The following is a 26,682-nucleotide window of genomic DNA, read 5'->3' as shown; positions in this document are numbered from 1 at the left end:
GTGAGTTTAGGATATGGGCCACTGTGACGTATTGGAGGTTTGGTTAGTCTAGGTGGTGTGCTCAGGCAGCTGAAGTGGTTAAGGCAACCATTCATGTGAAGTGGGAAATCCGGGTTCGAATCCTGGTCTGAAGTGTATTTTCATGTATCACCAGTATATTGTTTGAAGTCTAATTGTATTCGTAACTCTGAATACATTTCTTCCCTTCCAACTGCTGACTAGTAGGCAAAATCTACCTTAAATTGTTTTGCATCTGTATTGTAATTCTGCAATTTGCTCTTCTCCTGAAACTGGTTGTAATTTCACTCACAAATATTTTCACCCAGTTTGCTGGCCAGGAATGAGTGAGGGAGGGGTGGCAGGTGTACGGGCTAGGCATGTGATGCATGGTGCCAGAGCTGGTGGGGAGTGACACACGATGTAGGTGATTTGGAGAGGCATGATAGGAGACAGGAAGGGGGAACTGTAGCATGGAAAATGTGGTTACAGTGGGTTAACAGAGATTAGGGTCAGCCGGGTTATGGCAGCGACACATTCATGTGGCATAATCTTCTTGGTCAAAACAACTACAGGGAAAAAAGTTCTACAGTATGTGCAGTTACAATATAATGCAAAGTCAATAACCAACATTTTTAGAAGCTTCTTCAGAGATCTAGATGTTGGTACCATCATGTACCAATGCATTTACATGCTGTGGTATTTGTAATTAATAATAAATATTAATAAGAATTTGGAACAAACTGTGCAATTTATAAACACAATACTTGAAAATAATATCTGTGTAGACTCTGTCTCTGACTAGGATTCACATTGGAGTATTGCTTTCTGGTGCAAAGTGTTAAACTGGCTGCCTGAAGACACCGGACAGGAAGCTGGAAATCCCAGATATTAGGAGGGGGGGGGGGGGGGGAATAAAGAAGCTTAGAAAAAACTGCAAAACTGCTTAGCCATTCGTAAAATTGTCAGTATATTTGGATTCGGAGATGTACATCCAGTTTTGTTGGTGTACTTTACAAAAGCGGTCTGTGGTGGCCGCTACTGCGTGGTAATGTATACCTTGACTCGTTCATACCCCCAATGTGTCTCCTTTGTGTTGGGATTTACGGGGAAGATGTGCAAATCAGTGATATGAAAAGCTCTTAGCAAAGTTTATTTAGGATTTTTCAGTTTCTGTGCTGCTATATTTTGGACTTGGAGTTAGACAAAATGCTGGACTGATATGATACGTAGCAGAATTGTGAAGGCTATTTTCATTAAGCAGTAGACGATATACACATTTTAATTACTGAGTTGGGGTTTCTTGATTGGTGTATTTATATTATCGTGGTTAAAGTCTTAAAATAATCACCACACTTTTTTTTATTTCTGACACAAATTTCTGAAAGCATATGTAACATCATTAACTAACATTTTGTGTAATCTTTATGATTTATGTCTGCCTCAATGTCTCAGAGTTAGACAGATATACTTTCTGAATGCATTTTGTTATTTCAAATGGCAAATGTTGATAAAGAAAAACTACTCACCAAATGGAAGCAGTCGGTTGGTATAGCAACAGTCAATATGGATAAATGGGCATAGATGGAAAGTAAATACTTGCAACTGTTGCCAGACATGTTCTGCAGCACTTCAGTTGTGAACTGGTGCCTGTAAAATCATGCACTGTTGCAGATGTGGGTCACTGGACTCATGCAGGAGGATGGAAGCTCTAATTCCCATATGACAGGACAGGTGGATGTTTTACAATTAAGGTTTTATGTTATTTTCTTAAAATGCGTGATACAAAAGCTGGGACAGTTCCTTTGAAAAGAACGTGGACCCATTCTTCCCCAACTCCATCTCTAATAACCTTGTCACTGATGAGGCATTTTGTGTCGCATATTTGATGGACTTCACCTCTTGCTCAGAACTTTACTGATTGGACGTTAATTGTACCATCCATCTGTCTTGAGTGTACAATAATTTTTCTTTTCTCACTTTTTTTTCTGTACATAGTTTCTCCCTCTCTTTCCTGCTCATGTCAAACTTGACAACCATCCTCTCTATCTCCTCTAAGCTCTTGGATACTAAATCTCATCTAGTACCAACAACCTTTTTTTTGTCTTGTTGAGTTAGTCTTTTGTTTGTTTGGTAATTGTTTCTTCAGCATTAAACTTTGCCAGGGTTTTTTTCCTTTCAACCCTTTCCTGTCTTCTCCAGGAAGAAGGAGCTCATAACTCTTTAAAATTTGGAAAAATTATGTATTGCTACATTTTCTGCTCCTGTCACTCTTTCTGAGTAGATTTTTCTGTATCAGTTTTCTATTCATGGAAGCCCTAATAGGTATTTTATTTATTTATTTTGTAGAAGATGAGTCTTATCAAAAGTATATTTCTTAATATCTGTTTTAGAACAATGGTTGCTTTTTTCCCTCTAGGTGCCGCAAAGAGGTTCAACTGTTTTGGATTTGAAGAGAGCTTTTCGCCGAAACATGTCATTAAAGCTTGCCCGAGAGAAGATATACACCAAAATCAGTTGGCGCTATGTTTGGAAAAATAATTGGCTGTATTTTGAAGGTCAGAAACTGAAAAGTGACAGTGATTTGTTGGAAGACTTGGGAATATGGAATAAATGTCATGTTAGTTTTATCAAACGACTGAGGGAAAAGGGGATAAAGAACTGACACTATTTGCTGATGCAAAATACTTTTATGTATATTTAGACAAGTGATCTCACAGTATAAACATTTTGTCACATTGTACTATCTTACAACATTTTTTTTTTTTACATGTGTTCATTACGTACAAAGATTGTAGTACAATGCAATGTGGTCACAGAAAATAAATTGATCCTTCTTTATAGAAATGTAATGCAATTGGGTTGATAAAACAATCTACTCACCATGAGGTGGCAGGAAAAAAAAACCATGTAAAGATTCTGAAATTTGTAAGCTTTTAGAGTCAGTGGCTCCTCCTCCTGGCAGGAGGGCTGAAGAGGAAGGGACTACACTGGAAGAGATTTGGAAATCTGAGAGCTTAAAGATAGAAGACAGGGCACTAAGCAAGACAGAGATCACTAGCAAGACATTGTACAAGGTTAACAAAAATAGAGAGGCAAGTGCATTGTATGTGGCAGAGGTGGGAAGGTGGGAAAAAACAACAGGTCAGAAAAGAAAAGATGTAGAAATAAAAGATATAGAAATAAAAGATATAGAAAACTAAAAGAAGAGTAACGAAGGAAATGGTTACTGAGAAGAAATGCTGGGACTGAAGAAATAAAATTAAGCCAGGTGGGTAGTGAGGACAAAGGGCATTTTGTAATGCCAGTTTCCACCTGTGGAGTTCGCCCCCTGCGGGTTCGGGGGTTAGAATAGGCCCGCGGTATTCCTGCCTGTCGTAAGAGGCGACTAAAAGGAGTCTCACATGTTTTGGCCTTATGTGATGGTCCCCTCTCGGGTTTGACCTCCATCTTTCTAAATTATTCCGAAGAGCGAGCCAATTGGGGAAGGGCGCCTTACATGGTGCATTGTATCCGTCGTGCAATTAGACCTTTAGCCGTCTTTCTCGTCGTTGCAATGGTGTCCCGCTCGTTTTCGATCTCTTGGGCGATTACCACACTGCACTCTGCAGTGTTTCTTTTAACTGCGACGACGACCTTGGCCTTTTTTGCACCTAAGATCCAGCACGGTAGCCAGTCCGTTGTGGTGGGGCCGCCATGTACCCTCTTGGTTGTAGCCCCCTGACAACACAGGGATCGCTCTACTGATGCCTGCGCCGTTAACTCCCCACGTATGCCAAGGAGTAGATGCCTATCCTCCTGGGGTATCAGGACTCCTGGCAACGGCCATCCTGCCAGGTGGCCTTTGCTGTGGCTGGGTGGCGCCCGTGGGGAGGGCCCTTGGTCGGAGTAGGTGGCATCAGGGCGGATGACCCGCAATGAAGCGTGGTACATCATCTCTCGCTGGCGGCCAGCCGCCAGCAGTCTCTAAGCGTTCTCGGGCTCAATTTAATGCTCAGAAGTACGATGCGAAAACGTTCCCCTCCCTGGCCACGCCGTGGGAAGAGCGTAAGTCCCAGGATGGAGGTAACAGTTATTCGCCCCGATTCTTAGTTTGCACGAGAGCTGATGGGGAGTCTTTTCTCTCCACAAAGCCTCAGTTCTTCGTCGAGCATTTAGAGGACAAGTTTGGGGAGGTGGAGGGCTTGTCTAAAATGCGCTCTGGCTCAGTACTGATACAAACGGCATCCTCCGCCCAGTCACGCAGGTTACTTGCTTGTGACAAGTTGGGGGATGTTAACGTTACTATTACACCACATAAGAGTTTAAATATGGTCCAGGGTGTTATTTTCCATAGGGACCTCCTTTTGCAGTCTGATGACGAGCTGCGCGCCAACTTAGAACGTAGAGGTGTTCATTTCGTCCGGCGCGTTCATCGGGGTCCGAGGGACAATCAGGTTGCTACCGGTGTCTTCATCTTGGCCTTCGAGGGTGATACGTTACCGGAAAAGGTCAAGGTGATGGTCTACCGATGTGACGTCAAGCCCTATATCCCTCCCCCGATGCGGTGCTTCAAGTGCTGGAAGTTCGGCCATATGTCTTCCCGCTGCACTTCCAGCCTCACATGTCGAGATTGCGGATGCCCATCTCATCCCGATACTCCATGTGCCCCGCCTCCCATCTGCGTCAACTGCGGGGAGCACCATTCACCTTGCTCGCCAGACTGCAGAATATTCCAGAAAGAGCGCAAAATCATGGAATATAAGACCCTGGACCGACTGACTTATACTGAGGCCAAACGGAAATACGACCGATTACATCCAGTGAGAATGACAACTTCCTATGCCGCTGCTACAACACCTGTGCTAGCCCCATCAGTTTCGCGCCTTCCGGCCGGATCGACGAGTGGTACAACTCCTCCTGCCCCCTTGCCAGTGGGGGGCTCTACCCACCGGGTTGCCCCTGTGCCACCTACCTCAGGAGCAACACCATCCCCCCCATCGGGGACGTCGGTCCCCGCTTCTAAGCCGGAGAAGTGTCCAACTTCTTCGGCTTCTCACGCTCGCAAGGGGTCCCTTGGGTCCCTCCCTTCCCAGGTTTCCACCGGCGGGAAGGCTGACGATCGACAGTGGCATAAGTGCCCACAATCTGCAGGTCGAAGGGCTTCCCGATCCTCCTCAGTCCCGGAGACTGAATCGGTGAAGCCCTCCCAGCCAGTTAAACCCAAGGAGCAGCGTGAGAAATCAAAGAAGAGCAGCTCTAAGCCCAAGGAACGCGCGGTGGTAGCCACCCCATCACAACCTTCTAGCTCTGCGTCTGGGGACGAGGTGGAGATTCTGGCGTCCGCTGAGGACCTCGATCTCGCCGGTCCCTCAGACGCCGTGAATAGCAATAGCACTAGCACGGGTGCTCAATCGGAGGCAGCAGGTGACCCAGCGGCGTAATCTGCCGTCCCAGTCCCGGCACGCCTTTCTCAGCCATGGACAAAACCATCCTCCAGTGGAACTGCAGCGGTTTCTTCCACCATCTAGCTGAGCTCCGCCAACTTATCAGCCTTCACCCTTTCTTCTGCATTGCTCTGCAGGAAACTTGGTTTCCAGCAATGCGCACCCCCGCCCTCCGTGGCTATCGGGGTTATTATAAGAACCGAGCAGCTTATGAAAGGGTGTCTGGTGGCGTCTGCATCTATGTCCTTAACTCTCTTCACAGCGAGTCTGTCCCTCTACAAACAGCTTTAGAGGCTGTCGCTGTTAGGGTGTGGACGCCGCAGGCTCTTACCGTCTGCAGTCTTTACCTTCCACCGGAGGGTGATGTCGCGCAGCATGTCCTGGCTGCGCTGATAGCCCAATTGCCGCCACCTTTCTTATTACTGGGCGACTTTAACGCCCATAACCCTCTGTGGGGTGGGTCAGTGGCAACAGGTCGAGGCGCCACCGTTGAGCATTTATTGTCGCAGCTCGATCTCTCGATTTTGAATGATGGTGCCTCCACACACTTCAGTGTGGCGCATGGCACCTACTCCGCCATTGACCTTTCAATCTGTAGCCCTAGCCTCTTACCATCTGTCCACTGGAGTGTGCATGACGACCTGTGTGGTAGTGACCACTTTCCGATTTTTCTGTCACTACCACAGCGTCACTCTTCTGGGCGCCCTAGCAGATGGGCTATGAATAAGGCTGACTGGGACTTGTTCTCCTCCACTGCCGCTATTAAGCCTCTCTCAACTGATGCTATTGATGCGGTGGTTACATCGGTCACCGCCGGCATCGTCACTGCCGCCGAGTCTGCCATTCCCCGTTCTTCTGGGTCCCCTCGGCGGAGGGCTGTGCCTTGGTGGTCGCCTGAGATCGCTGAAGCGATTAAAGATCGCCGGCGGGCGCTCCAGCGTCACAAGCGACATCCCTCCATGGACCACCTTATTGCCTTCAAACGGCTGCGTGCGCGGGCCCGCCTCCTTATCCGCCAAAGCAAGAAGGAGTGCTGGGAGCGGTATGTGTCCACCATTGGACTCCATGTCACTCCATCGCAGGTCTGGGCCAAGATTCGACGGGTCTTCGGCTATCGGACCCCTGCGCTCTCACTGAATGGAGCAGTTTGTACTGACTCCGACGTCATTGCAAACCGCTTAGCAGAGCATTTTGCTATGAGTTCCGCTTCTGCGAATTACCCCCAGGCCTTCCGCTCCATTAAAGAGCGGATGGAACGTCGGAGCCTTTCTTTTCGCACCAACGCTTCTGAACCCTACAACGCTCCATTCAGTGAGTGGGAATTTCAGAGTGCCCTTGCCGCTTGCCCTGATACCGCTCCCGGGCCAGATCGCATCCACTGTCAGATGCTGAAACACCTTTCAGTGGACTGCAAGCGACGCCTCCTCGACCTTTACAACCGTCTCTGGGTCGAGGGTGAGTTTCCGTCGCAATGGCGGGAAAGTATTGTCATCCCCATTTTGAAACCTGGAAAGAACCCTCTGGAGGTGGACAGCTACCGTCCCATTAGTCTCACCAACGTTCTTTGCAAGTTGCTTGAACGGATGGTGAGCCGGCGCTTAAATTGGGTGCTGGAGTCTCGGGGCCTTCTGGCTCCGTCTCAGGGTGGGTTCCGTAAAGGCCGCTCCGCCACCGACAATCTGGTGAGCCTTGAGTCGGCCATCCGTACAGCCTTTGCCCGCCGTCAGCACCTGGTTGCTGTCTTTTTCGACATGCGGAAGGCGTACGATACGACATGGCGTCATCACATCCTTTCTACGCTTCATGGATGGGGTCTTCGGGGCCCTCTGCCGATCTTTATCAGAAATTTTCTGTCGTATCGTACCTTCCGCGTGCAAGTCGCGGCCTCGTATAGTTCCTCCCTCGTCCAGGAGAACGGGGTACCCCAGGGCTCTGTCCTCAGTGTCTGCCTGTTTTTAATTGCAATAAACGGTCTCGCTGCGGCAGTAGGAAATTCTGTCTCCGCTTCCCTGTATGCTGACGACTTCTGTCTTTACTATAGTTCTATTAGCATTGCAGCAGCTGAACGTCAGCTACAGGGCGCAATCCGCAAGGCGCAGTCTTGGGCTGTAGCGCGTGGTTTTCAGTTTTCGGCAGCCAAGACCCGCGTTATGCATTTCTGCCGGCGCCGAACGGTCCATCCTGAGCCGCGGCTTTATCTTGCCGACGAACTTCTTGCTGTGGTGGAGACCCACAAGTTTTTGGGTGTCCTTTTTGATGCCCGGTTGACTTGGCTGCCTCATATCCGGCAGCTTAAACAAGCGTGTTGGCGGCATCTCAACGCCCTGCGTTGTTTGAGCCACACCCGCTGGGGTGCCGACCGATCTACCCTGTTGCGGCTCTACCAGGCGTTAATCCAGTCTCGCCTGGATTATGGGTGCCTAGCTTATGGCTCTGCATCCCCATCTGCGTTGCGGGTGCTGGACCCAATTCTCCACAGCGGGATACGCCTTGCCACTGGTGCTTTCCGCACCAGCCCTGTGGACAGCGTCCTAGTGGAGGCAGGTGTACCTCCACTGCGGTTCCGACGCCAACGTTTGCTGGCCGCTTATGCTGCCCATGTTTTTAGCTTGCCCGGGCATCCAAATTATCGTGTCCTGTTCCCGCAGTCAGTCGTCCATCTGCCAGACCGTCGGCCCCGGTCGGGTTGTCCGATCGCCGTACGCATCAAGGAGCTTCTCTGCGGGCTTGGGTTTTTCCCAGTTCCACCTCCTTTCCGGGCGCCTCTGCGTACACCCCCGTGGTGTGTTCCTCGCCCTTGCCTTCGGCTCGACTTGGCACAGGGCTCGAAGGACTCGGTCCCTCCAGAGGCCTTCCGCCGCCGCTTTTATTCCATCCTGGCCACGTATCAGGGCTCTGGAATTGTTTACACCGACGGTTCGATGGTTGCTGGTCGTGTCGGGTATGCGCTAACTCTAGGGGACCATTCCGAACAACGGTCCTTGGCGGCTGGCTGCAGCGTTTACACTGCTGAGCTAGTCGCTATCTTTCGTGCCCTAGAGTATATCCGCTCCTGCTCAGGTGAGTCCTTCGTTATCTGTAGCGATTCCCTGAGCGGTTTACGAGCTCTCGACCAGTGTTTTCCTCGTTCTCGTCTGGTGATGGCTATCCATGAGTCCCTGCATACTCTTGCGCGTTGCGGCCGCTCTGTGGTCTTTGTGTGGACCCCCGGTCATGTCGGTATCCCGGGAAATGAACATGTTGACCGCCTGGCGAAAGAGGCCACGAGTAAACAGTCTCTGGACGTTGGCCTCCCAGAGACTGATTTGCGGGCAGTTCTCCGCCGAAAAGTTTTTGCGCTTTGGGACGCTGAATGGCGCAATCGGATCATGCCCAATAAACTCCGTGCCATCAAGGAGACGACGACTGTGTGGCGGTCATCCCTGCGAGCCAACCGCAGGGACTCTGTCGTCCTTTGTCGGCTCCGCATTGGCCACTCCCACCTGACACACAGTTATTTACTGCGCCGGGAGGACCCTCCTATATGTCGCTGCGGGGCGGCTTTGACAGTGGCCCACATTTTGTTGGCCTGCCCCCTTTTAGCTGTGGTCAGGCAGACATTTGCGCTGCCTGATACGCTCCCTGCCCTCTTATGTGATGACCCTGGTCTGGCTGACTTAGTTTTCCGTTTTATTCGGGCAGGGGGTTTTTATTATTTACTCTGAGTGTTTGTTCTGTTCTTTTGTGTTGATTCTGGCCATTGGCCTACGCTTTTACGCTGAGTTTTTAATGTGTTCTCGGTGGTTGGCTTTTCCTTTTTATCTCTATGGTCGGCCAACCACTGTCGCACTCTGTGTGATTTTAATTTGTTTCGTCTGATCTCTGTAGGAGTATTTCTTGTCCTGTGTCGTCTGACGTCTTTCCTGTTGTTGTTTTTTTTTTTTTTTTTGGAAAAAGGGACCGATGACCGTCGCAGTCTGGTCCCTTTAATCCCCCCCAAACCAACCAACCACCTGTGGAGTTCTGAGAAATTAGTGTCTGGGGAAGGAATCCAGATGGCATGTGTAGTGAAAGTGAAAGTGGATGGGATTCAGAATACCGCGCGAAATTTAATTGGAAGAATGTGTTTAGAGACATCAAGAATTTTATCAGGTCAGCCTCACCATGAGTCCGCATGGTAAAGATGTCATCAGTGTATCTAAACCAGACCAGGGGCTGAAATCTTATGGATCCCATGGAAGCTCCCCTCCAAGTGAACCATGAAAATGCTGGCAGAGGAAGGAGCCACCTGATTCCCATGGCTGTGCCCCTGGTCTGCCCCTCATAGGTAAAGTTGGTAAGTATAAAGTTGATTAAGGTGAGCAGAAAGGACATCAAGTGTGTGCTGATTGAGGAATTGTTCAGCAGCAGACCAACCATGTACATGGGGATGTTGGTATAAGGAGAGGTGACACCAGTGGCAACAAGCAAGGTGTGTGGTAGGAGTGGGATGGGCACAGATTTCAGACTATCTAGGAATTGGTTGGTATCTTTAATATAGAAGAGAAGTTTATGTACTATACTTCTTAAATAATAGCCACTTGGCTGCTCTTGTAAATAATTTAGTTAATGACCAATATTGTAAACTAGAGGCCACTTCATAGGGTTAAATCTATTAAATTAAACAAAGCATTTGCTACAGTTGTGGCCAAATTTTAGCTGCATTCTATAGTGAGAAATAGAGAAAATTACTTACATGGTGAATTGTAACATTAATGTTGCAATGTGGATGGGACTAAACATTCCTTGTGTATGAATAAATGCCACAATTGCCAGATCAATATGTATGCAGAAAATATGGGTCCACAGTTCCTCAAGTGTGCCTGATTTTTTTGAAACCATCAAGAAATCTCCTCACAACATAATGTGATAAAAGACTGGTAATGGACTAGAACACCCAGTCAAAAATTAAAAACACCTGTCATGAATCAATATGGGCAACAGTAGACCAAACATAGATAGATTTAGGGGCACAATACATCCAGGGTTAAAAAATTAATGAAAATGTTAAAGTATCAACAAGAACCCAGTTAGTAATAAAAACAATATAAAGACGATAACTCCCCATCAGTTATCATCTTTATATTGTTTTTATTACTAACTGGGTTCTTGTTGACACTACTAACATTTTCATTAATTTTTTTTTAACCCTGTATGGGGACCGCCCCATGAACCATGGACCTTGCCGTTGGTGCGGAGGCTTGCGTGCCTCAGCGATACAGGTAGTCATACCATAGGTGCAACCATAACGGAGGGGTATCTGTTGAGAGCCCAGACAAATGTGTGGTTCCTGAAGAGGGGCAGCAGCCTTTCCAGTAATTGCAGTGGCAACAGTCTGGATGATTGACTGATCTGGCCTTGTAACACTAACCAAGATGGCCTTGCTGTGCTGGTACTGCGAACAGCTGAAAGCAAGGGGAAACTACAGCCGTAATTTTTCCCGAGGGCATGCAGCTTTACTGTATGGTTAAATGACGATGGCGTCCTCTTGGCTAAAATATTCTGGAGGTAAAATAGTCCCCCATTCAGATCTCTGGGCAGGGACTACTCAAGAGGATGTTGTTACCAGGTGAAAGAAAACTGGCGTTCTATGGATCAGAGTATGGAATGTCAGATCCCTTAATCGGGCAGGTAGGTTAGAAAATTTAAAAAGGGAAATGGATAAGTTAAAGTTAGATATAGTGGGAATTAGTGAAGTTCGGTGACAGGAGGAACAAGACTTTTGGTCAAGTGAATACAGGGTTATAAATACAAAATCAAACAGGAGTAATGCAGGAGTAGGTTTAATAATGAATAAAAAAATAGGAGTGTGGGTAAGCTACTACAAACAGCATAGTGAACGCATTATTGTGGCCAAGATAGACACGAAGCCCATGCCTACTACAGTAGTACAAGTTTATATGCCAACTAGCTCTGCAGATGAAGAAGAAAAGTATGATGAGATAAAAGAAATTATTCAGATAGTGAAGGGAGACGAAAATTTAATTGCCATAGGTGACTGGAACTAGATAGTAGGAAAAGGAAGAGAAGGAATCAGTAGGTGGATATGGAATGGGATTAAGGAATGAAAGAGGAAGCTGCCTGGTAGAATATTGCACAGAGCATAACGTAATCATAGCTAACACTTGGTTCAAGAAGCTTGAAAGAAGGTAGTATACATGGAAGAAGCCTGGAGATACTAGAAGGTGTCAGATAGATTATATAATGGTAAGACAGAGATTTAGGAACCAGGTTTTAAATTGTAAGACATTTACAGGGGCAGATGTGGACTCTGCCCACAATGTATTGGTTACGAACTGTAGATTAAAACTGAAGAAAGTGCAAAAAGGTGGGTATTTAAGAAGATGGGACCTGGATAAACTGACTAAACCAGGGATTGTACAGAGTTTCAGGGAGAGCATAAGGGAAGAATTGACAGGAATGGGGGAAAGAAATACAGTAGAAGAAGAATGGGTAGCTATGAGGGATGAAGTAGTGAAGGCAGCAAAGGATCAAGTAGGTAAAAAGACGAGGGCTAGTAGAAATCCTTGGGTAACATAAGAGATATTGAATTTAATCATTGAAAGGAGAAAATAAAAAAAATGTAATAAATGAAGCAGGCAAAAGGGGATACAGAAGTATAAAAAATGAGATTGATTGGAAGTGAAAAATGGCTAAGCAGGATGGCTAGAGGAGAAATGTAAGGATGCAGAAGCATATATTTCTAGTGGTAAGATAGATACTACGTACAGGAAAATTAAAACGACTTTGGGAGAAAAGCTCAGATGAAAAACCAGTCCTAAGCAAAGAAGGGGAAGCAGAAAGGTGGAAGGCATATATATAGAGGGTCTATGCAAGGAGGATGCACTTGAGGGCAATATTATGGAAATAGAATAGGGTGTAGAGGAAGATGAAAAGGGAGTTGTTATACTGCATGAAGAATTTGACAAAGCACTGAAAGACCTGAGTTGAAACAAGGCCCTAGGAGTAGACAACGTTCCATTAGAGATACTGATAGCCTTTGGAGAGCCAGCCATGACAAAAGTCTTCCATCCGATGGGCAAGATGTACGAGACAGACAATATAATCTCAGATTTCAAGAAGAATATAATAATCCTGATTCAAAAGAAAGCAGGTGCTGACAGGTGTGAGAATTACTGCACTATCAGTTTAATAAGTCACAGCTGCAAAATACTAACACGAATCCTTTACAGAAGAATGGAAAAACTGGTGGAAGCTGGCCTCAGGGAAGATCAGTTTGGATACCGGGGAAATGTAGGAATGAGGTAATGCTGACCCTATGACTTGTCATAGAAGATAGCTTAAGGAAAGGCAAACCTAAGACTTGGAGAAAGCTTTTGACACTGTTGATTGGAACACACTTTCAAATTCTGAAAGTGGCAGGGTAGGATACAGAGAGCGAAACAGTATTTACAGTTTGTACGTACAAAAAGGGAAGTGGTGGTTGAGAAGGGAATGAGACAAGATTGTAGCCTACCGATGATGTTATTCAATCAGTATATTGAGCAAGCAGTGAAGGAAGCGAAAGAAAAATTTGGAGTAGGAATTAAAGTCCAGGGAGAAGAAATAAAAGCTGTGAGGTTTGCTGATGACGTAATTCTGTCATAGACAGCAAAGGACTTGGAAGAGTAGCTGAACGGAATGGACAGGGTCTTGAAAGGAGGATATAAGATGAACATCAACAAAAGCAAAACAAGGATAATGGAATGTTGTTGAATTAAATCAGGTAATGCTCAGGGAATTAGATGAGGAACTGACACTTATTTTAAAGTCGTAAAAGAGTTTAGCTATTTGGGAACCAAAATAACGTGTGATAATCAAAGTAGGGTGGACATAAAATGTAGACAGGCAATTGCAAGAAAAACGTTTGTGAAGAAGAGAAGTTTGTTAACATGAAGTATAGATTTGAGTGTCAGGAAGCCGTTTCTGAAAGTATGTGTATGTATTATAGCCATGTATGGAAGTGAAACATGGAGAATAAATAGTTTGGACAACAAGAGAATAGAAGCTTTTGAAATGTGGTGCTACAGAAGAATGCTGAATGTTAGATGGGTAGATCATGTAACTCATGACGAGGTACTGAGTAGAACTGGGGAGAAGAGAAGTTTGTGATACAACCTGGCTAAAAGAAGGAATCGATTGGTAGGATATATTCTGAGGCATCAACGGATCACCATTATAGTACTGGAGGGATGTGTGGGGAATAAAAATCGTGGCGGGAGACCAAGGGATGAATAGAATAAGCAGATTCATAGGGATGTAAGTTGCAGTAGTTACTGGGAGATGATGAAGCTTGCACATCATAGAGTAGCATGAAACCAGTCTCTGGACTGAAAACAACAACAACAACAACAAGATAGTTACTATAGACAGTACAACAAATGAACACAGAATTCAAAAATTTGGTAGAAACTTTGACACTAATTTTCTGAGACTCGTGGTTCTGTCACTTAAAACCCTTTGCTTTTAACCACTTCAAATATTATCACGTCAGACAAACATTATTGCAATAAGTGCTCAATTTTTCACATATGTCACACTTTTCCTCGACAATTTTTTAAACTAACATTTGAAATTAATGCAGACACAATTCTATTTGACATCATGGAGGTAGATCAAGTGAATGTTGGGATAATCATTCCTACAGGCTTCGGTTTGGACAGGGCCTCTAGTGTGCTTCAGACAAGAAATCATGCCTGAAAGTGTATGAATTCCACAGGAAGTTTAAAAAGTTTGCTGTGTATGTGGTTTGTTTCATAGATATCTTTTGCCTTTATGCACTTTATTGCTATAATATTCTGTTCATGTAACGTTAGAATAAACAAGAAAAGGTAGTCCTGATTCAGGTATGCTTCTTTTGTTTATATGCTTCCCTTGACTGATTGCTATATCAGTCCACGAAACAGATTACATTGTATGGATTTCATCATTGAAATTTTATGGCTTAAAATTAATTTGTTATACAGTAACTGGCAATGAATTTTTTAAATCTAATTACTTTTTTTTATAGTCTTCACTAATTACAGATGTGTTCAAATTATTAGACTAAAGACATTTTTTCCAAAACTTTATATTTATTACACATTTACATCCACATACAGATTATATTTGTACATGCAATACTTTGTATGCACGCCTTTGTTCTTAATCAACATTTTTATCCTGTTTGGCATAGCTTTTCACATGACATTTTAATGTTGTCCTGGTACCACATTTCCTCTCATTTCTCCGTGAGATCTTGTTTGGTGGTTATTGTAAATTTCCTTATCCTCTGTTTCACAATAGGCCATAATTTTTCAATTGGGTTCATATCAGGGCTATTCCCTGGCCAGGACAGCACTTTCAGTTGCTCTTCTTCCAAGTACCTACTTTTAAACACTTTCGGCATTGTGGCAAGGTGCCCCATCATGCATAAAAATGGCATCTTTATTAGGACACCAGTCATTTATTTGGGGGAAAAGTTCCTTTCCAAGGATTTTTGTATATTGTTCTTGCCTCATTGTCCCTTCAATCGTGTGTAATCTGCCAGGACCTTTCACGGACATCACACTTCAGACCACCCTCAGGAGGTCCACAACTCTTTTGTGGATACGTGCATAGCGAGCACGGGACCCCGAGCTAGTGTGGCCCTCTTTCCTTTCCAGGCTGCATACCTTCCTTTTCCACATCCTTCCCCATCCCCATCTACCTCCCCCCCCCCCCCCCCCCGCACCTCACGTCCACCACCTCCTCCCTTCCCTTCCTCCCCCTCTGGGAGTATGTTTAGTACCTACGTCCGGTGACGGATGCTTGAAACTGTAAAACAGTCTCTCTTCTTTGCTTTCTCTGCTGGCAAGTCTCTGTCCTTCCTTTGTCCTTCTCTTTTCCTTACCTCTTATCTTTACCCTCTTCTCTGCTGCGGCATTTGAGACCTTTCTTCTTTCCTTTTATTTGTTCCTCCCTTTCTCTTTTTTCCTCCCTGTGCATGTCTGAAGGCTGACCCACGCATTCCCACGCGTAGCCGGTGATGGGGTAACACGTAATTCCCCGCCCTGGGTAGACAGGTAGGACACGTACGTACCCCCTGGTAATGGCCAGGCCCAGGGAGGGATGATTACCCGAGCTGGTACCTTCCGAAAGTGCCGATTGGTCCTTCCGTCCGTTCCTTGGGAGGTGTGACCTGAGGTGTGAACAATCACCTAAGGCGGGAGTGCCCTCAGAGAGGGCCCCCACAAGGAAGGACGCTGGTAATCATGGGGGATACTTCCGCAATGGTTTCCTCATTGTCTACTATGTCTGCTCAGAAGCGAAAGTTAAATGAGTCTCAGCCATGGACAATTCTTCCATCAGTGCCACAGTTTCTTGCTGTTTCTCCGTTGGATGAAGGTCAAGACTTCTCCACAGTCAATCCTTTCGTTATTCAGAAAGGTGTCGACGCAATTGCAGGTCCTGTAAAGTCTTGTTCCTGATTATGAAATGGCACCTTATTGTTAGAAACAGTCAGTGCCCTCCAGGCACAAAAATTGCTGCGTACTTCACTGCTACACACCTTCCCTATCCAGGTGGAAGCGCACTGCACTTTAAATTCATTACATGGGGTGGTTTATATACACTCCCTTGACGTATTGTCCGACGAGAAAATTCAAAACTACCTGTCTGGCCAGGCTGTTCGAGTCATGAAAAGGGTTGACGAGGACTTGGTTTCAACCCCTGTCTTCTTGACATTTGACAGAGTTCAACTTCCATCGAACATAAAAGTGGGCTATGAGATAATTTCCATTCGCCCTTACATCCCAAACCCTACGCGTTGCTATCAGTGTCAGCAATTCAATCATACCAGCCAGTCATGTTCCAATCCGGCCAAATGCGTTACGTGTGGCAAGGATGCCCATGAGGGTGCTTGTCCACCTCCATCCCCTCGTTGTATTAACTGTATGGGTGACCACGCTGCTTCGTCTAGAGATTGCCCCATTTTTAAAGACGAACTGCTTATTCAGGAAACCAGAGTGACCTTTGCTGGTCAAAAGTTATATGCCAGTCGAAAGCCCACTGTGCCTCACGCAGGTAAATACAGTACTGTCCTTGCCTCTCGTCGGCCTACAAAGGAGGTAGCCACGCAGACTTGTGATCTCACCTTTATTGCCACGGTCATCAGATCGACCAGTGCAAAGATCGCCCATCCAACCTCCCCACTGTCACCTGCTCACTCTATGGCTCACCCTTCATCAGGTTCTGCTAAAATCAAGAGCCCCAAAATCAGACACCTGGACTTCCAAAAAGAGCCTACTCGTTAAGATTTTTTACGTGCCCTGACTTCACAACCATCGATTCCTCCCTCATCTCAATGTCCTGTTTCCAAGAAGGCTAATAAGAAACCCAGTTTCCTCTCCTCCGCCACGACGTGTCTCATCTACGGCACCACCTGGCGGTAACTGCCCTCGGCCATCTTCTGTGTCGCCAAGGCACACTGCTGGCGGCTGATCAACCGGCCGATTGCTGGTGGCAGGAGCTGCTCCCGAACAACCTATGGATCAGGACCTTCTGCCTTCGTCTGAATGCCGTTCCACGCTGTCGGCCGCCGGCTCTGAGCAGTTGTTGAGTTGAGGGCAACCTTGGTCACATTCTTCCCTTTTCTGTCCACCATATGTCCATTATCCATTGGAATATCCGCAGCATTCGAGCCAATCAGAATGAATTGTCGATCCTCTTATGATCCTACTAGCCGGTCATCTTCTGTCTTCAGGAAACAAAGCTGCATCCCCATGATCGCTTTGTTTTCCCTCATTTTCAGTCAGTCCGATTTGATCTCCCCTGTGTTGATGGCACTCCAGCACATGGAGGACTCATGATTCTTCTCCATGATACTGTCCATTATCACCCAATCCCCTTAAACTGTTCCTTCCAAGCTGCTGCTGTCCGTCTTTCCCTTTCTGGATACACCTTCTCTCTTCGTACTGTATACATTCCATTGTCAACACCAATGGCAAGAGCTGATCTCCTTCATCTTCTTGGTCAGCTTCCGCCCCCCTGTTTGCTGGTTGGGGACTTCAATGCCCGCCACCCGCTTTGGGGATCTCCGTGTCCTTTTCTGCACGGCTCACTATTCATAGACATCTTCCACCAAGCAGATATTATTTGCCTCAACAGTGGGGACCCTACATTTTTTATGTGCCTCCACAACAAATTTCTCTCATTTGGACCTTTCGGTTGGTACTGTTCCACTAGCTCGGTGCTTTGAATGGTTCGCTCTTGCTGATACACACTCGAGTGACACATTTCCCATGTGTCCTTAAATTGCAGCCACAACTGCCATATATGCGCCTGAGACGCTGGAAGTTTGCCCAAGCCGATTGGACACTTTTTTCATGTCCAGTGACATTCAATGACAGTCACTTTCCTAGCGTCGATGATGAGGTCACTCATACTACAGAAGTTATTCTTACAGCTGCGGAACGTTCAATACCTCGCACCTCCGATTTGCACCGATGCCCCCCTGTTCCTTGGTGGAACGAGGCATGCCATGATGCAATACGTGAGCGGCGACGTGCTCTTCCGCCACCATCCTACTTTGGTCAACTGTATCCGCTATAAGCAGTTCCGTGCACGATGCCGTCGTGTCATCTGCTATAGCAAGAAGGCAAGCTGGGACTTCTTTACTAGCTCATTTAACACCTTCACTCCCTGCTCGGAAGTTTGGAGTCAGATTCGACGGTTATCTGGAGTGCCTAGTTTCTCCCCGGTCTCTGGGCTCACTGTCATGCATGATACCTTAGTGGATCCCGTTGCAATTTCTAACTCATTGGGTCAACACTTTGTGGAGATTTCGAGCTCTTCAAATTCCCCACCAGCTTTTCTCCTGAAGAAACGTGCAGTGGAAGTGTGACCTCTTGCTTTCTCCTCTCAAAATTGCGAAAGCTATAATACATATAAAAAACAAAGATGGTGTAACTTACCAAACGAGAAAGCGCTGGTATGTTGATACACAATAAAAACCACACAAACACACACACAAACTTCAAGCTTTCACAACCCAAGGTTGCTTCGTCGGCAAAGAGGGAAGGAGAGGGAAAGACGAAAGGATGTGGGTTTCAAGGGAGAGGGTAAGGAGTCATTCCAATGCCGGGAGAGGAAAGACCTACCTTAGGGGGGAAAAAGGACAGGTATACACTCGCACAAGCTCGTGCCGCCCTCCCCCCGCCCCACACAGACACACAGACACACACACACACACACACACACACACACACACACACACACACACACACACACACACACACACATATCCATCTGCACATATACAGACACAGGCAGCTGTAATACTGTTTTCTCCATGCGGGAACTCCAGCACGCACTCTCTTCTTCTCGCTCTTCCGCCCCAGGACCGGATGGCATCCACATCCAAATGTTGATGCATTTATCATACCATAGTCTGTGCTACCTCCTTCGCCTTTATAACCGAATTTGGACCGACTGTACTTTTCCCAAAAGATGGCAGGAAGCTATCGTTGTTCCTGTTTCGAAACCTGGAAAGGACATACATCTCCCCTCTAGCTATCGCCCCATTTCTCTCACGATTAGTGTATGTAAGGTTTTGGACCATATGGTGAATTGCCGTTTAGCCTGGTGGCTGGAGTCCCGAGGTCTTTTAACACCTGCCCAATGCGGTTTCCGTAAGCATCGTTCTGCTGTTGACCATCTTGTTGTTCTCTCCACTTATATCATGGACAATTTTCTCAGGAAACGCCAAACAGTAGTGATATTTTTTTGATATGGAGAGAGCATACAATACCTGTTGGAGGACAGGCATCCTCTGCACACTGTTCTCTTGGGGCTTTCAAGGTCGGCTGCCCCTTTTTCTTCGTGAATTTATGGCAGAGCGCACATTTAAAGTGCGGGTGAACACTACTTTCTCCTGTACCGTCTCCCAAGAAAACGGGGTACCCCAGGGCTCCATGCAAAGCATTGTACTGTTTGCCTTTGCCATAAATCCGATTATGGATTGTCTCCTTCGCGATGTCTCGGGCTCCCTCTTTGTGGACGATTTTGCGATCTACTACAGCTCTCAATGGACCGACCTTCTTGACTGATGTCTTCAAGGATGTCTCGATCGCCTCCACTCTTGGAGCATCGAAACTGGATTCCCTTTTTCTCCCAGTAAGACTGTTTGTCTCGGTTTTGGTGTCGTACGGAGTTTCTTCCACCTTCCTTACATCTAGGCCCTGTCAACGTTCCGTTTGCGGATGTCACTAAATTCTTGGGTCTTATGTTTGACAGAAAACTGTGCTGGTCCTCCCACATTTCCTATCTTTCGGCTCGCTGTCAGTGATCTCTCAACACCCTCCATGTCCTGAATGGTACCTCCTGGGGAGCGGACCGAGTGGTCCTTCTCTGCCTCAGTCGCACCTTAGTGCACTCGAAATTGGACTATGGAAGCATAGTTTACTCCTCTGCTGGGCCGTCTGTTCTTCGGTGTCTCGACTCTGTTCACCACTGTAGATTACGTTTAGCGTATGGCGTTTTTTACACCAGCCCTGTGGAAAGCCTTTATGCTGAGACTGCTGAACCTCCGCTGTCCAATCAGCGAACTGTCCTTCGGAGTCATTATGCTAGCCATCTGTCTTCCATGCCTGTTAATCCGGCCCATGACATTTTTTTTGGCGCCTCCTTGGATTTAGGGTATGCGGGCCACCCTTCCTCTCTACTACCACCGGGAGTCAGCTTCCATCAACTGCTACGTTCTCTTTCCTTCCACTGTCCTAAAACTTTCTTGACAACTTGGGGTACAGCACCGCCTTGGCTCCAGACCCGGACCTGCCTGCTCCATGACCTTTGTCAGTTTCCCAAGGATGGGCATTTGCTGCTCTATGCACACAAATGAAGGATGCCACATTTATTTACACTGATGGCTCAAAACCATCATTTGGTGTTGGGAGTGCCTACATTGTTGGCGACACCCCTAATCGGTTTCGGCTTCCCGACCAGTGTTCGGTTTTTACTGCACAGCTTTACGCTGTTCTCCAGGCTGTCCAATACATCTGTCCCCATCAGCGGATACAGTATATTATATGCTCAGATTCACTCAGCTCTCTCTTTGGTCTCCAAGCTCTCTACCCTGTCCACCCTCTGGTCCACCGGATTCAGGACTGCCTCCACTTGCTCCACTTAGGGGGTGTCTCTGTGGCGTTCCTCTGGATCCCAGGACATGTCTGTGGAATCGAGGCGGCCGATACAGCGGCCAAGGCTGCAGTCTCTCTTCTTCAGCCTGCTGTTCGCATGGTTCACTTCGCTGATCTACGGAGTGTTTTATGTCGTCGTATTGCTCTTTTATGGCATGCACATTGGCCGACACTTCCAAATAATAAATTGCGGGACGTGAAAGCTCTTCCCTATGCTTGAACCTTTTCCTCCTGACCTTGTCGTCGGGAGGAGGTAATTTTAACTAGACTCCGGATAAGGCACTGTCTTTTAGCCATCGACGATCCTCCCCCGCTTTGTCCCCACTGCTCTCAACTGTGGACGGTGAGACACCTTTTACTTGAGTGCCCCTATTTTACTCCGTTACGCACCCATCTACAGCTGTCTCCTGATATATCTTCCATTTTAGCAGATGACACTCGCTCAGCCGATTGCGTTCTCGAGTTTATTAGTGTCAGTGAGATGACATCAGTCATTTGAAGTTCGTTTTGGGGACAAACAACCCCCCCTTCTATAGTGGTTTTTTAAGCTTTTTTTCTGTTTTTAGTTTCCCCACTTTTTTTGAGTTTCACTCCCTTTGCTGATTGTTTCCAGTTTGGTTTTTTTACCTTTTCCTAAGTCACAGACTGGGCGCTAATGACTGTAGCAGTTTTGTGCCCTAAAAACGTAACATAAAAAAACCCACTCCAGACCATTATGAAAGTTGAATGCTTCACACTTTGCTGCACACACTCAGCTTTGAACTGTTCTCCAGGTCTGCAGCGAACATACTGGCTGCTTTCTTCCATCACAGTGAATACAGATTCATCACTGAAGCATACCTGAAACATGTGTACAAAATTGCAGGTTAGAAAAGCTGGAAATTGTAGCATAGCATAGCACAGTCCCAAAATTCAAGTGGCGTTTCTTCAGTATCAACAAAACATCACAGTTTCAAGCCAAAACTCCTAACCTTAAGAGATCAGACCCACTTAATTTACCATATCACCATGTTTACCTTAGCCCAGTCTTCACTTATCCACTCCTAAAGTTGTTTAGCCCACTGCAGTCTTTTGGTTTTCATGGCAGGTGTGATTTTCTGTTTTTTCCTTGGTCGACATGCCTTTAAACCACATTCAAACAGCCTCCTCCTCACTGTCTCAGGTGAAACTTCAACACTCAAACCTCACAGATGTTGGTTCATGTCTGTAGAAGTAAGTTTACAGTTCATTGTTGCCATGTTTTTAAGTCTTCTCATTGTTCTAGGACTGAGTTTTCTTTTATGTCTGCATTTTCCTTCCCTGTTTGGCTTGTATTCACCACCTTCCTGCACTGAAAGTTTTATTCTGCTGTCAGTTTTCTGTGATATTCTCATTCTGTAAGTAATTTCTTGCTGTGTGTAATGATTTTCAGCAAGAAGTGCTACCACAGGGGAAACTTTTCGAGATGAAACATCTATTGTCTTCCCCATGACCTCAAGTTGGTTGGAAACTCCACGATTTATTCCTATAGCTAAAAACATGCAAGTTTACAAGCTATATAATGTATTGTTAACGTAGCAAGAAGTTGATAGAATACATAACAAGCTGAAGTACACCACAGAAACATAAACCATTACGAAAACTTCAGTGATCTGCGAGTTGCTTGGAAGGGAAATTTCGTGGAATCAATCAAACTATTAAAATAAATCAATTATTACACTTTTCTATCCTGTTTTTACACCAGACAACTTAAAGAGTATCAAAAATAATCGTTTAGTCTAATAATTTGAGCACATCTGTATTATTACTATATACACATTATAAACAGTATATCGTGAAATAGTTAACTTCTTTTTAAATTTAGGTACTCCATTACCTTGTAAAAAGTGTTATTTTGTAAATAATCTTTCAGTTTCGTTTTGAAAGAGTAGATATTATCTATACCTTTTGTGTGTTGTGGTAATTTATTATGTAACATGATGGCATTGTACAATAAATTCTGCTGAGTTTTAACTTTATTTTTTCCATCCGGATACAAATTGTAGCAGTTTCTGGTTTTATAATCATGTACTAAGCAGTATTTAACATAGTGGTCAACATATATTTTTTTAAACATATATAACACCCCAAAAAATATACTCATAAGATACAGTTAATATTTCTAGCGTTTTAAAAAGTGAGGAATTTAGCTGTTTTTCCGCTTTTAGTCATTGTACTTCTCTCTTTCTCTCTCTTTCTCTCTCTCTCTCTTTTTACAGTCTGAATACAGCTTGAATGTTTTTCTTATTCACTCCCCACAAAGTTATGTCATAGTTAATAACAGAATGAATATAAACAAAATACACTGATCTGATACATGAAATATCACATACTGATGTAAGAGTTCAGAGGACATAGCATGCTGTAGAGATTATATTACTAAATATTTTTACAGGCTCTCTCCATGCTAACTGGCAGGCAACATGCATTGACAGAAAGTTTTTGTTTTCTGCACATTGTGGAACTTAATTATTTGTTTTCAGATTGTTGTAATCCTGCATTTTGTTTATGCACAAGTTCATAGCGATTGTTTTCTTTACATCGCGATTGACTTTATTGTCCATTCATATACACTGCTAAGTGTTTCTTCAGCTTTCTCTCTTATAGTGCTTCTAGTGATTTGTCAGTGATCATTACATTAATCATCTGCAGACATATCAAAAGTCATCTGCAAATACATTTAACAGTATTTTGTGGCCAGCTGTGTTGAAAGCTTTAGTTAGATTGAGGAATATACCTTTTATATAAGAAATTCCTTTAACCAATGTACACAACTGCCACACAACTGCTAGGACGGAAAGGACAGAAGGAATACTTCCACAAGAACTTCCTACATACCTCCAGCCAATACATATCTGAGACATCCTCTGCCAACTGGAAAGGCTCCAAGAATTCAAACAAAGGCAAATGGTCTTCTCCTTCACTGACTTGGAGATCTTCTTCAATGGTGCGATACCCTCGCCTGGCCGACCTCCATGATGCCAGTGAGCACCACCAACCATTTTTCTGCCCTGGGCTCCGCAGACTGACAGGAGGAGAATGGCGACGGCTCCATAGACCTCATGAAGCAGGATCCTCCATCCACTGTGCTTTGTAGCAGCAAAGGCTGGTACTCGGCAGCCGCCGAGGCGACACCCCTTCATTTTTCCCCTCCTCTCCTGTTCTCGTTATGACTCTCCTACAATGGAACTTTCGCAGCTTTCGATCCAACAAAGAGGATTTATGCCTGCTCTTGAATCGAAGTTTCTGCTTATTCTCTGCCTCCAGGAAACAAAATTGCGTCCTCACGACTCCTTTGAGCTCTTGCATTTCTTCCAGCTCCACTTTGAGGTTTCCTCCAAGAGCGGCATTCCATCTCATTGGAGAGTCATACTGTTCATCCAGGATGATGTTCGTAGTCAACCCATCTCCCTGACTACATGACTTCAAGCTGTTGCTGTCCACGTTTTCGTTCCTCACTTGATCTTTTCCCTTTGTACTGTTTACATTCCTCTGTCATTTGGTGCATCAAGGCAGACTTCCTCCAGCTTACTGGGCAACTCCCTCATCCATATCTGCTGCTCAGTGACTGAAATGCATACTGTCCTCTTTGGGGCTCACCCAGAACCTGTCTGAGGGGTGCCCTCTTGGCTGACCTTCTCAATTACTTTATCATCATCTGCCTTAACATGAGAAGACCCACATTCCTTTTAGACTCCACTCACACCTATACCAATTTGGACCTCCTTTTGCACTGCCCAGCTTGCTCATCATCTCGAGTGGTCTGTTCTCTCTCACATGTACTCGAGCAACCATTTTTTGAGTGCTATCCGATTACTGACTCCCAACCCACCTATGTGCAAACCAAAATGGCAGCTTTCTGAGGCCGACTAGAGACTTACTCCTCCCTGGCGACCTTCGACGAACAACATTTCCTCGGTTATGATGACCAGGTAGAATATCTTACAAACGTTATCCTTACCGCTGGATAACATTCCATTCCTCGCACTTCCTGTTTGCCATGCCATGTCCCAGTCTCTTGGAGGACTGAGGCGTGTTGCGACGCAATTTGTTCGTGGAGGCATGCTCTCCAGTTTTTAACCGTCATCCTGTGATGGCCAGCTGCATTCGTTACAACTGTTGTGTGCACAGTGTCGTTGTGTTCTTTGGGATAGCTGGATTTCCTTTACTATTTCTTTTAACAGTTTGACACTATCTTCCATGTGTGAGCCAACCTCCAACAGCTGCCTCGGACCAAGGTCCTTTCCCCAATTTCTGGCCTGATAGTAGCAGTTGATGTAGCAGTGGATCCTACTGCTCTCTCCAACACCTTCAGCCGCTATTTTGCGGAGATTTTGAGCTCCACCCACCATCACCTTGCCTTCGGAAACGAGTGGAAAAGGCTCAGCGATACCCTTCTCATCTCAGAATCGTGAGTGCTACAATGCCGGCTTTACTATGAGGGAACTAGATCATGATCTTACTTCATTCCAATCCTCTGCCTCAGGACCAGACAATGTTCACATTTAGAAGTTGTAGAACCTTTCTCTTGTGGGCAAGCGCTTTCTCCTTCATATGTATCTGGGCAGAGGGCATGTTTCTCAGATACAGGCATGAAGCTACTATCATACCCTTAGTTGAACCTGGCAAGGACAAACAGCTTCCTTCCAGTTATCGCCCCATTTCTCTCACCAGCTGTGCTTGCATGGTGATGGAACATATGATTCATGCCCACCTAGAATGGTGGCATGAGTTTCGCAATTTACCAACCACTGCACAGTGTGGATTTAGAGCGCGCCATTTTGCGGTTGACCTTCTCGTCACTTTGTCGACCAATGTCATAGATGGTTTTCTGCTGAAATACCAGACTGTGGCCGTGTTTTTCGATTTAGAGAAAGCCTACGACACCTGCTGGAGAACCGGTATCCTCCATACTCTCTACACATTGGACTTCCATGGCTGCAGACCCCATTCCATTAAGGAATTCTTAAAATGCCATGTTTTCAAGGTGTATGTGGGTTGTGCTTTGTCGGACATCTTTCTCCATGAAAACGATGTGCATCAGGATTCTGTTCTGAGGGTCGTCCTCTTTGCTATGACCATTAAACCTATTATGGCCTGTCTCGTACCGGGCGTTTCCAGCTCCCCTTTTTGTTGACGATTTTGATATCTATTGCAGTTCTCCATGGATTTGTCTCCTTGAGCGATGTCTTCAGCGATGTCTCGACGATGACTTTCGCTTTTCCACTGACAAAACCATTTGTATGAATTTCTGGCAGCATAATTGTTTTCTTCCACTGCCTTTAGGTATTGGGCCTGTTGTTCATCCGTTTGTTGAAACTACGAAATTCCTGGGGCTCATGCTTGATAGGAAACTTTCCTGGTCTTTCCACGTCTTACCTGGCCACCCACTGAACATGGTCCATCAATGTCCAACATGTCCTCAGTGGTACCTCCTGGGTAGCGAATTGGATCACCTTCCTCTGTTTGTGAGAGTCACTTTTCCATTCGAAACTAGACTGTAAGTGTTTCGTTTATGCATCTGCACGTCCATCCCTCTAATGCCCTCTCAATACTGTCCACCATCATGCATTTGTTTGGTCATTGTCGACTTTTATACTAGTCCAATTGACAGTCTGTATGCCGAAACAGCTGAACTATTGTTGTCATACTGTCAGGACTTTCTCCTAGGGAGATAAGCATGCCGTTTTTCTGCCATGCCTGGTCACCCATCCTACGCTTCCTTCTTTGATGACTCATTTGATTGCCAGTATTGGGCATGTCCCTCTTCTCTGTTACCTCCTGGAGTTTTCAGCTCTTGCTCCAGCAGCTTAACTTCATGCTACCTGCCACTTTCTCGATGGGTGTGAACCCTTCACCACCTTGGCTTCATGTGGCGGTCTGTGTTCACCTTGGTCTTCATTCACTTCCTGAAGACACTTCTCCAGCCTTACTCTATCCCTGTAAGTCTTACGACGTCCACACGGAGCTTTGCGATAGTAGCTTTGTGTACACTGATGACTCTCAGACTGATTGTGGTGTCGGGTGTGCCTTGTGTCATTGGCACCGACGATTTTCGATATCGGCTT

At 45.7% G+C, this 26,682-nt stretch overlaps 1 protein-coding gene across 1 annotated transcript in view; it reads left to right on the top strand.

Annotated features, from left to right (window-relative positions):
* LOC126190634 (U11/U12 small nuclear ribonucleoprotein 25 kDa protein-like) overlaps positions 1-3,040 on the top strand; it is a 54,952-nt gene extending 51,912 nt beyond the window's left edge. Inside the window, exon 2 of the mRNA XM_049931052.1 lies at positions 2,417-3,040. Coding sequence (XP_049787009.1) covers positions 2,417-2,662 — 246 coding nt within the window. The 3' untranslated portion in view covers positions 2,663-3,040. The remainder of the gene's footprint in view (positions 1-2,416) is intronic.
* Positions 3,041-26,682: the final 23,642 nt, after the last annotated feature.

This window comes from Schistocerca cancellata, chromosome 6 (genome assembly GCF_023864275.1).
Source record: "Schistocerca cancellata isolate TAMUIC-IGC-003103 chromosome 6, iqSchCanc2.1, whole genome shotgun sequence".
Lineage (NCBI taxonomy): Eukaryota > Metazoa > Arthropoda > Insecta > Orthoptera > Acrididae > Schistocerca > Schistocerca cancellata.
This window is presented reverse-complemented; position numbering and strand designations above follow the sequence as displayed.